The sequence below is a fragment of the Brachyhypopomus gauderio genome, chromosome 8 (assembly GCF_052324685.1).
Source record: "Brachyhypopomus gauderio isolate BG-103 chromosome 8, BGAUD_0.2, whole genome shotgun sequence".
Lineage (NCBI taxonomy): Eukaryota > Metazoa > Chordata > Actinopteri > Gymnotiformes > Hypopomidae > Brachyhypopomus > Brachyhypopomus gauderio.
Window position 1 is genome coordinate 25,142,714 of NC_135218.1, and position 17,236 is coordinate 25,159,949.

A 17,236-nucleotide genomic window follows, 5' to 3' on the forward strand; every position below is an offset into this window, starting at 1 on the left:
TAGAGGCTTCAACAAATGCCTCTTTATCATCTCTCCGTCTTGGAAGGACTACTTGTGTTCAACAATTAAGTGACACCCGAAATGACGCTTCGGTGGCAGCCTTCGCTTTTGTGGTCAAATGTGAGTAAAATGACTGCTGTTCGGACAACCGGGAGTTTAGTTCTTTCACCTTTCTCCTTCTCAGATCACTTTTCGGAGGAAAAGTTTTTATGAACAGTCCGAAAATGCCGCTCCACGTTTCCCTTCTTTGGAATAGCAACGGCACACTGACAGATGAGGAAAACGCACTTAGAATACGACATAGTGAAATATAGTGAATATGACATAGTGAAACAAATCCTCCTCCCATTCTGTATAAAGTAGGTTTTAGGCTTCTTACTCGGACCAGCTACGGCACTCATTTATACCCTTTGTTGTATTTAGTTTAAATTGGAGGCTAGCTACGCAGCAGGTAACTGAAGTTAGCGCGGTTTAATGCGTAGGTTGTCAGAAGTTCAGACGTCAGATTGGCTACTTTGTATGTCAATCAAAAGACAACTCTCAGTGCAGATGGATGATAGCCTGTCATTCGTCCCCTACATTGTAATGTCATGCGATCTACCCACACATCCTTCGCGATCGACCAGTAGATCGCGATCGACGTATTGGGCACCCCTGCTGTACCCGATCAGATGTCTGTCCCCAAGTGTGTTACCCACCTTGTTCCAGTGCCCTTGTCTGTTGCCATGGAACTATTGTCTTCTGTCTTGTAAGTATTGCCAAAAATAATCTTTTAGCTCCAGTTTTATTCCCTAGTGTACTGTTCCCTTCAACTCACATTTTCCCCAGTCTCCTGTATCCAGGCCTGTTTCCATTACCTCTGGTTTTTTCTCTTAGCACTGTGCCTGGCCAGCATCTGGTGACCTGTCTGTTCCTGTGCTTCATTCTCTGTTGTGTCTCTTGTGTTTCCTGCTCCGCTTTCTGTTCCCACGTCTCGGGTTTCTGTTGACCCTCTTCCAGTCCAACTTCATGTTCTGTCTACTTTCACACCAACTTCTGTTACTGCTCCCGTGTCTGTTAGTTTTGCAGTTAGTCACTAAATTCATTTGTCATTTAAGAAGTTGTTTCTAACAGGTGAACTACGTTGTCTGGTGAAGAAGGCTTTTCACTCTCAGCTGAAAACAACAATAGCCGAAAAGTTCAATTTTATGTCTATAAACACATGAAACAATTATCTGCTAAAAATATTAATTAAATACATTTACTAATATACAAATTAAATATGTTTTAGATGTATTTAAATGTAAATGTGCTGTATTTTGTCAATTGTGATTTTTACACCGCAATCGAAATTTGTCCTCCGCTTTTAACCCATCTGTGCAGTTAGAACACACACACACACACACACACACACACTAGTGATTAGGGGCTGTGAATCACACGTGCCCAGAGCGGTGGGCAGCCCTAGCCCGGCGCCTGGGGAGCAGTTGGGGTTAGGTGCCTTGCTCAAGGGCACCTCAGTCATGGCCTCAGGTCTCGGAATCGAACCCACGACTCTCCGGTCACAATACCAGTTCCCTACCACCAGGCCATGTGCAAAGTAAATTTGAACCCTCATTATTTCTCATCAGGTCAGTGTTTACAGCTCCTGCACATTTCTCACTGTTTTCTTCTTACGTAAATAAGTTGGTCCTTACTTTTAAAAATGAAATGTAAATGTTAGACAATAATGCTATTGTTTTTTTTTTGCAGACTATATATCAACAGCATGGAAATCAATTATGGCAGTGGGGATAAATGTTTTTTTCCTTTGGGATCATGCATAAATTTTTACAAATATAAGAAAAACATGAAGAACCTGAGAACCAAATGACAAATGTAACAAGACACATCGGGGCAGCACCGACACACATTGTTAATGTTTTACTTATATGAATGCATAACTCTGTTCATTTATTCCATGAAATGCAGGTGCCCAGTGAAGGTGCTATGACAATTTACATGATCATATATGACTTTGTACTCCCATAACTGCACATACACCTGGTCTCCTGCTTCCAGGGGGCATCCCATTGGAGGAGCTGATGTCATACAGACCAACTTGGTGACAATATGCAGAGAGAATCTGCTGTCCGTTCTTCATTAAGGATGTGCACACAGGGTGTTTTTCATTAGCATGAGCAAAACTATACATCTCAATCTTGTAGACGCCTTTCACGGGTGCTGTGAAAATCCTTATACAATAAGGAAAATTACAACAATAATAAAACACAATCTACAATAAAAATAACAATATAAATGAACTAAGTATTATTTAAAACTAAAGAAATGTGTTTGGCATTTTTGTATTGGTATATAGGTGAGGATAAAGCATTTAGCTTTGTTTATTCTATAAGGAATTGTGTAGTGGTATGATAATGTCAAGTTGATTAGTACCTGTATTTGGGTTTTACGCATTGCTGATATTTGTGATAACATGTTTGCATATCAGAGTCATTCTAGCATTGAAAGGACCCAAGGTCTTTGCACCTGACCCTAGTAATGAGGCGGAGAAAGCCACCTTCATGCCTAAAACGCTAATAAATCAAAACACTTAATAACAATAACAACACTGGGCGGTAACATGGTACATGTAATAGGGGTTATGTTACAAATATTTTATTTAAAATAATTTGAAGACATCAAGTCAGTATATCACATATCAAACCCTACCCATCAATAATTCATCACATGGACTGTGGCAGTATGTTTTTCATTAATAATAAGTGACCATGTACTTCCTTGTTAAACCCATGTTACTTTATATTAAAAATAAGAAATAAAAGGTGATGTGTGTGTGTGAGAATAGCACAGCAGTAGCAAAAACTGAGCTCAAAGAACTGAAAAGTTATGAAGTAATCAGATTTCCTTTTGCCGGATGTGGCCCACGGGCCGCTATTTGAGTATGGGGGCTATATGCTATTGCTTCGGCATCGTATATTTGGTTGATGATGTCATATGACAGTGTATTAAAATAAATAAATTACTTTCAACTTTTAAATAAAACAAATTAAAAAAGTAAAACAGCTGTTTTATTCCGACTTCTTGGCAGAATCCGACTCCCCTTTTTTGCACGCACATAAAGACGATACAGATTATATATTCAGATCTGTATAAGATAGTATCAGATCTGTATTCAGATTATATATTCAGATTCAATCTGTTTAGATTCTGTTAAATAATTTTATAATGTTATCACATTATTTTACATTCTATGTCTGTTCTAATTATTTTAATTGTTTTCCATCTTATTTACTTTATTACATTATTTTGTCTATTATTTTAATAATTTGTCATTTTATTACAAATTTTATTTAGATCTGCTTTTAGTTAAGAAACTCTAACTCTGTTCTAATTATTTTAATAGTTTTCCAGATTATTATTATCTTATTTACATTCCTTAACATTTTCTTTTTGTCTTATCTTTGCTTCCTTTTAATGTTTCTTTTTATTTATTCTGTAAAGCACTTTGAGTTGCATGAAAGGTGCTATACAAATAAAGATTATTATTATTATTATATTATTATTTTAATTAGTTTGTGTCCTTTTTATCTTTAATTTCTTTAAATGTTTTTTTTCCTTATTTTCGCTTCCTTTTAATTAGTTATTTATTCTGTAAAGCACTTCGAGTTGCATGTATGTATGAAAGTTGCTATACAAATAAAGATTATTATTATTATTATTATTCGAGAGTATATTTTCGACAGACATTGTGTTGGCATCATGAAAATTATACCCCCTTTATTAAAATAACCCTTGTTGAATGTATAGACATGTGCTTTATGGAATAGCCTTCACCTCCAGATAAGTCACAAAAATAAAAAAGAGGTTATACATTTAGGGAATATTTGTCAAATATCTTATTAAGAAAATGTAAGGCTGTCAGTAATGACGAGGAACAAAGTAATACTGCGAAGTCCCGTGGTCAGAGGTGAGTATGTTTCTGCTCCAGGCCTGATCATTAAAATATATGTAAAGTGTTGTCGTAATTCTCGACGTGAAAGGCAGTCGATCCCCCTGGGTGCTAGAGTAACAACCAATCTGGTCCATTACATTTTATTTAAAATATTTAACACCCTTGAGTCAGTGTGTATTTGTTTGGATATCTAATGCTGCGCCGTTTGCAGTATTGGCTAATTAAAATTATCCCTTATTTATGCATAGAAACAACGTAAATCGCGAATAGCATATGTATATTCTTATATTATATCTTTATGCGTGCAAACAAGGGGAGTCGGATTCTGCCGAGGAGTCGGATTGCGGCACATCACCGGCATCATTTAATATGGTCCCGAGGTCCTTCCCAAGAGGAAAACAATATGGCGACTTGCTACTGGCACCTATAAACGACTTTCAATAGCTTTCAAATTACTTTTCAATAGCGTAAATATCTGTGTGCTAGTTAAACGTAGGCACCTTAACGTCAAAGTCAATGACATCGGTATAGACACATGCCAGTGTCTCAAAACAAAATGTCATTGTCATTGTCATGTGCCACTGTCACCTGTACGTAAGATGTCGATGCCTTTCCGTGTAATGATCGCTACTGTGATCTCATCACGGGTCAGATAAATGATGCAGTATTTCTGAAAACGCTCCCACAAAACAGATTAAACCAAACCTGGTAAGAGACAGAGGGAACACTGTGGGAGACTGTGGTCTTTGCTGTGGTCTTATGGCTTCTCCATAAATACACACCCCAGAAGGAAAAGCCATTTTTATCAACTTCAGGTGAGGATAAAACACATTTCACTAATTCTTTAAAACACTTGAACAACTTGAAATAGATCACTCTGTCATGAATCTATATAATATATGCATTAAATTTTTTGTATTGAATTACTGAAATAAATTAACTTTTTAATATTTTAATTTATTAAGATGTACCTGTATGTTCCAAGCTTTGGTGTTTCTAAATACCCTTTCAAGGTTTGTATAATTATTCCATTGTTTGTTTCTATCTTATCTATTTAGCTTAAGTTCGTGTTTAGTTCTGTTTTTGTGGTTCTTCTTGTTTGCACCTTGGTTTAACTGCCACTCTGTTTTGGTTATGTGTTTGTTTTGGACTGCTTGTCTGATATGAACCTGGACTGTTTATTCTATGACTTTTTTGTTTCGGCTGTTATTAATAATATTGCCTTCACATACTTAATGGACTGTGGGCAAAAGTGTATTGCCAGCTTGCTAAATATTTTTTGCTATATTTTGAGTACACTCTTTATAAATGGTTTAAAACGTTATTTGCTTGGTGCATGGAAAAGTCTTTAATTGATGAGGAGTTCAATTAAACTATTAAATGATGGATCAGCAGTGTTACTTCCCCCAGTGTAGTAGGTGAGGGTGTAATGTGTGAACGATAAGAAATGGTGAAACATGAAATATGACATGAGTGAAACAAACAATCTATTATTCAAATGGAAACGGGGTGACATTAGAGACATTGGCATTGACTGTAAACAAAAGAGACTTCTTAACCAAACATAAAAGACTACCTTACCTTGAAAAAAATATATATACACACCTGACTTACCTACCTGCCAGACAAGGGCTAAATCAAAAAGAGCACCAACTCTCCTGTGTCCTTATATATACAATGTAACAAAATAACATTCAACGCCTTGACAGCCACAGGAAAACACACCTTGAGGACACCAGTGCACATTTGAACAAATCAACAACAAATTGCCCAACAATGAGCCGAACCACAAGCCAGGTATCACAACACCGAGGCTATTCCAGTCCACTCAATGTGGTTCCTTTGTCTACTGTGCTCTTATCACAAGATGAACTCTAGCAAAGTCTGTATTTGTGTCAGGTCTCTTTCTGTCTGCGAGGTGTCTCTGTATTTCCTCTGTAGGTCCTGAACTTTTGTGCTTTAAGCAGCCAATCTAGAATGACGGAGGCGGAATGATCATAATAAGCCCCACTCATTATCCGGAAGTGATACCCTTACGATCCCTTAGAACTATGGTTGTGATCAAAGCACTGATAAAATTCTGATAAAATGCCTAAGATCACTCAGTCAGACCAAGGTATGAATTTTATGTCTGCCCAATTACGGAGGACCATGTGACAGTTGCATGTTTAACATAAAACGTTGAATGTGTACCACCCAGAATCCCAAGGAATGCTAGAACGGTTTCACAGAACGTTGAAAATGTATGGCCTCTAACAAGGCAAAGACCGGCGGATCAATGTGCCAGCTGCAGTGTTGTGGACACTGTACCAGACTGTTGTGGTGAAGAGAGAGCTGAGCCAAAAGGCAAAGCTCTTGATGAGGAGATAAAATGAGGAGTATGGTTATCAATGAAGTGAGACTGAGTAGAGCCATTGTTCCTCCATGTAGAAAGGAACCAGTTGAGGTGGTTCGGGCATCTGGTCCGGATGCCCACTGAGCGCCTCCCTGATGAAGTGTTCTGGGCATGTCCAACTGGGAGGAGACTGCGGGAAGATCCAGGACATGCTGGAAGGACTAAATCTTCTGGCTGTGCTGGAAACGCCTCGGATTCCCCCCAGAAGAGCTGGAAGAGGTGGCTGGGGAGACGGACACCTGGGCCTCTTTGCATAAGCTACTGCCCCCTGACCCGGATAAGCAAATATAAATGGATGGATGATGAGGATTTCATTACATGAATGGTTCAGTTTTGAAAGGTTGTTCAGATTGATGTGCATGATTAGTATAGAGTTAAAGAACTATTTCCTTCTTAAAATACATAAAATATCCCTGACTTGATATATTTCCAGTATATCAAAGTCTATGTTTAACTGTGGAAGAACCACCTGATCCTGAAGAACCATTTGATGTTAGTTACTAGAAGAATCAGTTAGTCATCCATAAATAATGATTTAGCAGAGGTTCTGCAAAAAACCTTTTTGAAGATGGCTCACGACGACTGGTCAAGCCAGCAGCTTCCTCCTAACCCTAGCCCATGAACATTGGAAGGAAATTGTGCACTGAAAAAAATTATCTTGCCCTTTAGCTATCTGAACTTAAAAATTGTTGTCAGTATGGCTACAAATCAATTAATTTATAATGATGACTCAATATTTCATGTCATGTTTTTCTTCTGTCATGAATGTGTGAGCTTGTTAATTTTCTTGATAGTTTTTTTGTCATGAATGTTTTTGAAAGTGTCAGGAGTAACACCTGATAGCCTAATCAGTCTCACCTGTTCCTCTTTGTCACGCCCATTCCCAGCTATTCTTATACACCTGCGCTGCACTTCCTAGTTGCGAAGTATTGCCAACTATGTTGCGTACTATGCATTATCTCTGCCTGTTGATTTTTCTGTGTACCGACCTCTGCTTGTTCCCTAGACCACGTCTCCTGCCTAGCCCTCTGGTACCTCACAGACTCTGCCATCACGTTACGACTTCGGACCAAATTGACTACTCCTATGTAGCTGCATGAGCTAACCCTCGTTCCTCCATCACCAACTCATGCATCACCGTTGTATCGATCTTTCAAAATAGAAGCATTGTGCTTCTGCACAAGGATCCCTCTCTGTTTCCTTATTCCGTTACAGTATACTTCACCATAAACATGGATCTTGCAGAAGCCCAAGCCCATCTGGAACATCAGAAGGCTACCATCGCTGCGATGAACAAAAGTATCAGACAACTCACAAAGACGGCTCGTAACCAAGAAGCTACCATCCTGGCTCTCTCTGAGGCAGTCCACCAAGCCACCACCACCACCACACAGAATCTGCATGCCATAGTTCCCACACCAATTGTTGCAGCCACATTGCCTTCAAGCATCCCGGTAGTTGTTCCAGAATAATACAACGGATGCCCCGATCGTTGCTGTTTTTCCTTATGCAATGTTCTATGTACTTTACATGTCATCCTGCTCAGTTTTAAACTGAACGCCAAAAGGTACATTTCGTATTATTCTTTCTCACCAGAGAGGTGGGTGCCAGGGGTACTGCTCTTTGACACAGTAAGGATCCTTCCTTGGGGTCAGAGACTCTGTTTTCAGCACTATTTAAATCTGTCTTTGATCATCCCGCAGCAGGACGTGACATAGGCCCCCAGCTGTGTGAGATCCAGCAAGGGGGTCGTAGCGCTGCTGATTATGCTCGGGAGTTCTGCACGTTTGCCACAGGGAGTGGCTGGGGGGATTCAGCAATAAAGACTATGTTCCGTCGTGGGTTGAGTGCTGATCTCCAAGTCGAGTTAGCCTGTAGGAGCGAGACTTTGTCACTTACGGACTTTATTCAAGCTGCAGTAAACGTGGATAAAGTGCTAATGACTCACCGTCCTAATCCAGTAAGATCTCACATGTCAGCTCACCATGTTCCGTCATCCTGTTCCCTGGGAGAGATGTCTCAGGACGTTTTGGAGCCGATACAGTTGGGGCGGTCTCCCCTTACGCCACGAGAGAGAGTTTGTTGTATTCGGGAGGGTCTATGCATCTACTGCGGTGAAGAGGGTAACTTTCGGGATAGATGTCCTGCTCGACCATCCAGCTCCAGAGGCAGATCTTCATCATGAGACAAAGGAAGCACACCTTTACTTTGTGTTAGTGGCAAGGCTCAACTAAACCTACCAGTACAACTCACCTGAGGTGGCGTCACTCACAACTACTCAGCGTTAGTGGACTCTGGTGCAGGAGGTGACTTCTTGGACACTGATTTAGCTAACTCACTCCACATTCCCACAGAATTTGTGTATCTCCCTCTCAGGATAACCTCAGTAAATGACCAACCCATTGGAGACGGGTAGTAAGCGTACGCACCAAACCCTTGATTCTCAGAGTGGGTCTATTCCACTCCGAAATTCTACCTGGTGTCCTCTCTCAGAGATCCCGTTATACTCTGTTTCCCTTGGCTGACGAGTCATGATCCTGTAATCTCCTGGAAAATGAGAGAATTGATGCAGTGGTGATCTCACTGTTTAAAACACTGTATGCACTTACCTTTCCGTTCTACTGTCGTTGAATGCCCCGACACGCCCCTTTCCAAGGTTGTTCCTACACAATATCAGGAATGTGCTGATGTGTTTAACCAAGAGCCGTGCCAGTCTACTCCCTCCCCACAGGTCCTGAGTGTGCTATTGACTTCCTCCCCAAAGCTACCTTACCTAAGGGAACAAAACTGTACCCCCTCTCGCGTCCTGAAGATGCTGCCATGGAATTGTATATTAGTGAAGCCCTTCAGAAAGGATTCATCCGCCCGTCAACATCTCCCGTGGCAGCTGGATTATTTTTCGTGGAGAAGAAAGGAGGTGGATTACGTCCATCTATTGACTACCGAGCGCTGAATGCCGTTACCTCCAAGTATGCATACCCCCTTCCGTTCATCTCAGCCTCACAGGAGCGCTTAATGCACACATGTCAAAGTCAAGGCCCGCGGGCCAGATCCGGCCCGTGAATTGATTATCTATGGCCCCCTGGATGATATTTAATTACTATTAGAACCGGCCCGCAGGCCACAGCCGCCCGCTGGTGTTTTGCACGCACAAACACTACATTCCCCACAATGCAACGGTAGCCCGCGAAGTCACTGCAGCGCGCACAAGCGGCGAGGGTCAGCGCGGCGAAAATAACGTAATCGCAGTGGCTCAGCTCGTGCGCGAGCGTCTCGCGCGCTGTCGATTCGCGAGGTCGTGCATCTCTCGAATTTTGTACTTTGCGCGCGCCGCGCCTCAGCGCAATGAACAAAGTTATGTTTGCCGGGTTCATACACCTTCACAAGGTGGAATTCAAGCACTTGTACGTCACTTTCAAGGTCCATTTCAATATTTCCCAGCACGTTAAACTTAATTAAGTTAAATATTTATACATATATTCGAAATGATTCGAAATAATTCGCTTTTTATTCACATTATTTAATGGTTGTTTATTTTCAAAACGCCCAATATTTATGGAGTCAAATTAGGGACTTTAATGGTGACGAAAAAAAAATAATATCGCAAATATGAGATTAGCATTTTGCATTTTACGTTCCTAATTTGTTTCTGCAATACTTTCTCCCTTTTGCGTTTCTTTCTTTTGTTTGCGCGTCACTGCTTTTCTTTGCGTCTCGCATTTTACGTTCATAATTTTTTTTGCGCTTCTCTCTTTTCTTTGCTCCTACCCTCTGTGTGGGGGCGGGGAAAGAGGCGTGGCCAAGAGCGAAAGGCGTGCTGTGAACGTTCAGCGTCATCAGTTGAACCACACAGCACTGCAATTTGGTTACTGGTATCAGGGCAGACGGTCGCCCAGCTGGACCACAGGTATATGCGTGCAGACATAGACATCAGGTGCTAAAGCACCACCAACTCTGCCCTTTATCAACGAAAGTGCCCTTTTAAAACTTCGTTTAAAATATATATATTATTATTATTATTATTATTATTAACATTTTACTGAGGTCGGTTTGAAATGATCTTTTGAAAACCTGAGCGAATAAAAACAATGCCCTGAAATGCGCCACCACCTCGCACACACCCGACCTCTCTCTTCCTTTAACACCAGATGCGCTGCAGCAGCAGTTCAGTTCAGTGAGTGGAAGGAAGCTGAACTGACGCTGAACGTTCACAGCACGCCTTTCGCTTTTGGCCACGCCTCTTTCCCCGCCCCCACACAGAGGGTAAAACCGGAGCAAAGAAAAGAGAGAAGCGCAAAAAAAAATTATGAACGTAAAATGCGAGACGCAAAGAAAAGCAGTGACGCGCAAACAAAAGAAAGAAACGCAAAAGGGAGAAAGTATTGCAAAACAAAAGCAGCAACATAAAATGTGAAACGCAAAGAAAAGAAAGAAATGCAAAAGAGGGAAAGTATTGCAGAAACAAATTAGGAACGTAAAATGCAAAATGCTAATCTTATATTTGCGATATTATTTTTTTTTCGTCACCATTAAAGACCCTAATTTGACTCCATAAATATTAACGTCTTCACGTTCTCTCATGTTTCGTTCTGGAATTACAAGAGGCTCGTATTTGTTAACGTAATAATGGAGAACTGTTCAGTCAGATAGCTATTTGTTATGAAATGAAGTAGTTACAATTTCAAGCATTTTCAAGTACTTTAGCTTAAATTCCAGCACTTTTCAAACCTTTATTACTTTATTCATGTTTGCTTGTTGAAAAATATTTTCACTTGAAATTACTGACAGATCCATAAGAAAATATTGCTTTATTCATTTAAGCATTAAATAATATACACTGTGTTAGGTCTTGGTTCAATAGGCTATGTGCAATCATTTTAATATGTTTTAATAAACATTGAACCAGTCCGGCCCTCGGCTTGTAGCAAATTTGTTTTTTTGGACCTCGGTGTATTTGACTTTGACATCCCTGGCTTAATGGGTGCTACTATTTTCACAAAACTATACCTGAGAAGTGCTTATAACTTAATTTGCATACGTGAGGGTGACGAGTGGAAAATGGCATTGTGACTATGAGTACCTGGTGATGCCGTATGGGTTATCGAACAGTCCGTCCGTGTTTCAGGCTTTTATGGATACTTTTCGTCTATATTGATGACATCCTGATTTATTCTCCTTCTTTCATAGAACACTTTTAGCATGTTGCAGCAGTATTACACCGCTTACAGGAGAATAATCTGTATGTGAAGGCTGAAAAATGCGAGTTCCACATCTCCACGATTTCTGTCCTTGGCTGCACCCTGTCCCCAGGTCATATTAGTATGGATGCTGGAAAAGTGGAAGCTGTGACAAACTGGCCTGTGCCCTGTTCTGTGAAGGACCTACAAGGACCTACAAGGACCTTTTTTTGTTTTGGGGTTTGCGAACTTTTGCCGTAGGTTCATTAGGGGTTTCGGTTTGGTAGCGGCTCCCTTTACCAACCTCCTGAAAGGGGGAAAGAAATGCCACTTCCGATGGACCTCCAAGGAAGACCAAGCTTTTTAACGCTTTAAAGACTGCGTTTATCAGTGCCACCATTTACACCTCCCGGATCCCAAGCTCCCTTTTATAGTAGAGTTTGATGCGTCTGAAGTTGGCGTGGGCGCTGTACTCTCACAAGGGCAGGGGAATCCTCCTAAATTGTTTCCCTGTGCTTATTTCTCAAGGAAGCTCAGGCTAGCAGAGATAAACTATGACGTGGGAGATCGTCATAGTCTTAGGTATGAATCTCGCACTGGAACAATGGCGTCACTGGCTGGAGTGCGCGGATCAGCCCTTCATAGTATACACAGACCACAAAAACCTGGAGTATATAAAATCTGCTAGACAATTAAATCCACAGCAGGCAAGGTGGCCTTGTTCTTATCTCACTTCCGGTTTTCAGTATGTTGCCGACCTGGTTCCAAAAATACCAAGGTGGACGCCCTATCTTGGATCTATGAAAAGGCACCTAGTGATGGTGTACCTGAACGCATCTTGAAAAACTTGTGCTTCCTTGATCTCATCCAATGGGATGTGCAAGATGACGTCGACACTGATCATGGTCTCACTTGGCTGTAGAATTTGTTATTGATCTACCTGTCTCTGGAGGTAATACCGTTATTTTTGTGATAGTGGATAGGTTTTCTAAGATGTGTCGTCTAGTTCCTTGCCTGAAGCTACCCACTGTCATGGAGACAGCCTATGACATCTTTCACTATGTTTTTCGTATTTATGGGCTACCGGAGGACATTATCTCACATAGCAGAGTGCAATTCACCACACGCGTCTGGACTCAAATCTGCAAACTGCTCGGGGTGATGGCCAACCTAACTTCGGGATATCATCCCTGGTGGAACTGTGAGGTGGAATGTTACAACCAAGAATTAGGTCGGTTTTTACGTCAATACTGCACATCTCAGAAGGACTGGCATAAATACCTGGGCAGAGTATGCACGTAACTCCATTATTCATTCTTCAACTAAATTCACTCCTGTTCAAATTGTATATGGATATGAACTCCTTCTGATGTCCCTGCCTTGCACAACTGGCTTAAACATAGTGCCCATACCTGCGAGTTAGCTCACTTACAGTTAAGACGTGCTCTACATACCCGTAAGATGAACGCTGATCGCCGTCGTCTCCCAGCTCTAATTTATCACCCGGACCAGTGTGTGTGGCTTTCCACCAGGAATCTCAATCTGCGTTTACCCTGCCACAAGCTCAGCCCTCGGTACATCGGACCATTCAAGGTTCTCAAAAGAGTCAACACTGTGACCTATAAACTCCTATTGCCCCCACAGTACCGTATCAACCATACTTTTCACGTCTCTCTCTTTAAGCTTGTCCATTTCAGCCCCATGTCAGTCCCCTCCATGCAGAACCATCCCCTGGAGCCATTGGACATTGACGGTCAACCGCCGTATATTGTGCCGGGGCTACTGGAATCCCGGCACCGACGTGGTGGTCTCCAATACCTCGTACATTGGCTCTGGGCTTGAGGAGAGAGCCTGGGTACTGGCACGAGACATCCTCTGTCCTTCTCTCATAGTGGATTTTCACGCTGCGCATCCTCATTTCCCAGCTCCCCGTGACCACCTTCCCGTCGTGGAGCGTCTAGAGATGCTCCGTTGAGGGGGAGTACTGTCAGGGGTAACACCTGATAGCCTAATCAGTCTCACCTGTTCCTCTTTGCCATGTCCATTTCCCAGCTATTTTTATACACCTGCACTTCACTTCCTAGTTGCGAAGTATTGCCAATTATGTTGTCTACCAAGCGTTATCTCTGCCTGTTGATTCTCCTGTGTACCGACCTCTGCTTGTTCCCTAGAACTGTTCCTGCCTAGTCCTCTGGTACCTCGCGGACTCTGCCATCACGTTACGACCTTGGACCCGATTGACTACTCCTATGTAGCTGCACGAGCTAACTCTGGTTCCTCCATCAACAACTCGTGCATCAATGTTGTATCGATCTTTCAAAATAAAAGCATTGTGCTTCTGCACAAGTTTTCCTCTCCGTTTCCTTATTCTGTTACAGAAAGCTGAAGATTATTGAAATACAAATGTCTACTACATTAATCTGTATTAATTGACATTTACAAATTATTATTTCAGCTGGTATTGATGGATTATTGATGGCATGTGTTAATGGTTGAAAACTTGATTTGTGACAGGTGAAACATCTCTAAGGATGTCCTCTGGTGCAGTATATGCCATTAACGTGGGAAGCAGATTTATGGGTGTTAACCATGGGAGCCCCACACATGTGTCTCCAGCTGTAGCACAGCTACACGGAGCATCTGCACCGCCCATCCTCGGAATCCCCACTGTTGTGCCAGATGGCAACATGGGAAACGTGGTCAACGTGGGCAATGTGGGAAACGTAGGCTTCCAGCCAGGCCGGTTTGAGAAATTTCTGAAAGTGCAGCCAAAAGCCCTGGGGGTAAGATATTTCAGCCTATACATATATATAATCCTTTTTGAATAGACCTGTCCCTGAATTTATGGCCAGCAGAATATTGCTATCAATTTAGTGTTCAGGGTGACAAAGCTTGGTTTTTGGTACTTATTTATAGAAACATTAATACATTTGATTTGTAGACTATATAACAATGAGGGCAACATCTTATATCTTTCTGAAGTTTTGATTTCTTTTAAGAACATGTGCACAATTCCTAACCGAATGTCACAAAATGCAAATGTAATAACAATAAAAATGTAATAAAATTATAATTCTTCTATGTTATGACAGATTGTCCAAATCATGATTGGGATCACAACAATACTGTTTGGCATTGTGACCACATTCTATGCAGAGGCATTCTCTGTGTTCATTGGTTGTGTTTACTGGTGTTCTGTAACTGTAAGCTCTGAACTTCTTTGTTGTATTTTAAGCAAGTAGCATTAAACAGATGAGGGATTTTATGCTCATCTCCTGGGGGCCCACAATCTGAATGGTTTCCAGTTTTCACTACACTCCCTCGTCCAGCTCGAGATCTTCACTTGTTCTTGAGCTGGATCGAGATGTAGGGGCACTGAAACTGAAACTGGCACCAGGATTGAAACAAAAAATCTCTAGTAATAAATTTCAGATTTATAATAGCTCCCAGTTTTGGTTGAATAGCTCATTTTTCCCCCTCTTTTTTCCCAGTACATCATTGCTGGATCTCTAACTGTCGCAGCAGAGAACAAACGTCACATCTGTTTGGTATGTAAACACTCTACATTTATGGTGACATAAAAACATTTAAACTGTTACTCTGTAAACCTGCTGTTCCTCTCACCAGTTGAAAGGATCCCTGGGCATGAATGTGGTCAGTGCTGTATTTTCTGGAACAGCCATCGTTCTATTCTCTATGGACTTTGTAGTAAGGCAAGTTTTCAACTGCTATGAAATGTATGGAAGCTACGAAAGCTATGGCTCTGAAAGCCATGAAGAATGCTGGATGTTTTTTGTGAGTGTCTGAATCCTTGACTCTTTCCTGTTGTTGAAAAATATGGACTATAAAAGTCACTGTCCTTAAAACACAAGATTTAACATATTTTTTTGGAGCAATGCTGAAACCTCAGAAAAAGTCCTATTACCCAAAAACACAAACCTTAAGCTTCACTCCACTGTGCTGGCTTTTTTTTTACCCACACAGAAAGATGCTCACAACCATAATCAAAGAACAGACATTGTTATGGGTCTGTGACACCAATATATAATTTTCTTCACATTGTTTCTATTTTACTGTTCCACCATGTACCAGAGTCGGTCCAATGGAATCAGTGGAGTTCTTCTACTGTTCTCACTGCTTCAGTTCATCATCTCCATCTGCATCTCAGCGTTTGGCTGCAGGGCCACCTGCTGTGATTAGTCCACAGTGAGTATCCCAGGACCCCCACAAAGGACTTTAACCTTCAATTTGGACATTACTGTGTACAGGGACCAATTCATGTCCAACTACGTTTTTTGTGTTACTGCTGAGGCTTTTATTTTTTTCAGCTCTTTTTACAGTACATTAAAGTACTTTTCATCCCACATTAACAAAAATAAAATATATATTGTGATGTGGGGACAGAGGCGGCAGGAGAAAGAGGCTGTAACCTAAGGGCTTTATTATCCATCACATAAAAAACAAAGAAACTCTGGCCACTTGGCAAATGAAACACAAGATGTATACTCAGTCCAGAAAGAGAGAGAGAGTCCACAGGTGACTGAGGCTTCAGTGCAGAGCAGGCAACTTCCAACGTAGCGAGGCGAAGGTGAAGGTTGAATGCGCAGCACTGGACAGCACGACCTGTGGGCTTTTATTGGGCCCAATACTGATGAGGAACAGGTGTCAGAACTGTGGTGACTGTAATAAGGGGAATGATCTGGAATGAGGGGGTGTGTGCTGTGTAGGACTGGGTGTGCGTGACTGTGAGGGTGTGCTCGTGTGCGCCCTCTGGTAGCGTCTAGGCTGACCCACCGTGACATTCATAGCACTGGCTCTGAATGTATTAATGTTAATGTACTGTATGTGTGGGTGATTCCCATTTCGAGTGCCAGAGGATGGCCTGCATTGCACCTTTTATGGCTTCCTGCTCGAACACATTTGAACTACAGCATTCCATCTAACATCAGCAAAAAAGAGTAATGTAATGTGTGGCAGCTGGGTTCCAGGCCAGGAGTTGAGAAAACACATTAGGATTAGGGTTTAGGTTAGGATTAGGATTAGGATTGGGGTTAGGATTAGGGTTGAGGTGAGATCTCCGGTACTTCTAAGAAATACTGCTGAATGACATGCTGATTTAATTCAATATCTGTATTTGAAAGGTGCCTGCTGTAATGGTGTCTTCCGCCTATGGAGCTGTGACTGATGGCAGAACCTGATCTGGACAAAATCAAGTAAACGAAGTCTCCATACTGTTATGCATCCTGATCCCAGGGACTCCGGGTCTGACTAAGCTCCAGCCATCACACATACAGGCTATTTTGTTTTTTAGTAAACGATGTCTCCATGATGCAGCCCGACCCGGGTCTGCACTCGTCTGACTTGTAGTGTTCTTTAGCTGTCACACATACAGTCTCCTTCAGACTATTTTATATTGTATTTTCTGAATTGTATCTTAATGACTATTCATATATGGGAGGTGTAAATCTCTTCATAGCACATATTAACATAATGTGATTTTGTGTTAATGGCATTGTTAATAAATGTGTTGGGTGGTATTCTGAGTGATTTTTGCGGCCTTTGTAATTAAAGTTGTTATAAAGGAGTGTAGCCACTGGTGTATATATATTGGTCCTAAGATGATCAGAGTCAGATCCTACTGGATATTCCATAAGCAGGCCCGTAGCCAGCATTGTGATGGGGGGGATCTTTTTCCCCCGAAAGTGGAGTGAGGGGGGGGGGGGGGGGGGG

The 17,236-nt window shown here is 41.6% G+C and overlaps 1 protein-coding gene across 3 annotated transcripts; it reads left to right on the top strand.

Annotated features, from left to right (window-relative positions):
• Positions 1-4,580: 4,580 nt before the first annotated feature.
• On the top strand, positions 4,581-17,094 carry LOC143522113 (membrane-spanning 4-domains subfamily A member 4A-like). Of its 3 annotated transcripts, none has more exons than XM_077015838.1 (7): positions 4,581-4,749; positions 13,678-14,289; positions 14,599-14,709; positions 14,998-15,054; positions 15,134-15,301; positions 15,599-15,712; positions 16,648-17,094. In XM_077015838.1, exons 2-6 carry the CDS (start codon positions 14,038-14,040, stop codon positions 15,704-15,706), a joined length of 696 nt encoding a protein of 231 aa, XP_076871953.1. In that variant the 5' UTR covers positions 4,581-4,749; positions 13,678-14,037; the 3' UTR covers positions 15,707-15,712; positions 16,648-17,094. The 3 variants fall into 3 exon arrangements, with proteins under 3 accessions (XP_076871953.1, XP_076871952.1, XP_076871954.1); XM_077015837.1 differs by having other exon boundaries at positions 14,021-14,289; XM_077015839.1 differs by lacking the exons at positions 4,581-4,749; positions 14,599-14,709 and having other exon boundaries at positions 11,770-14,289.
• Positions 17,095-17,236: the final 142 nt, after the last annotated feature.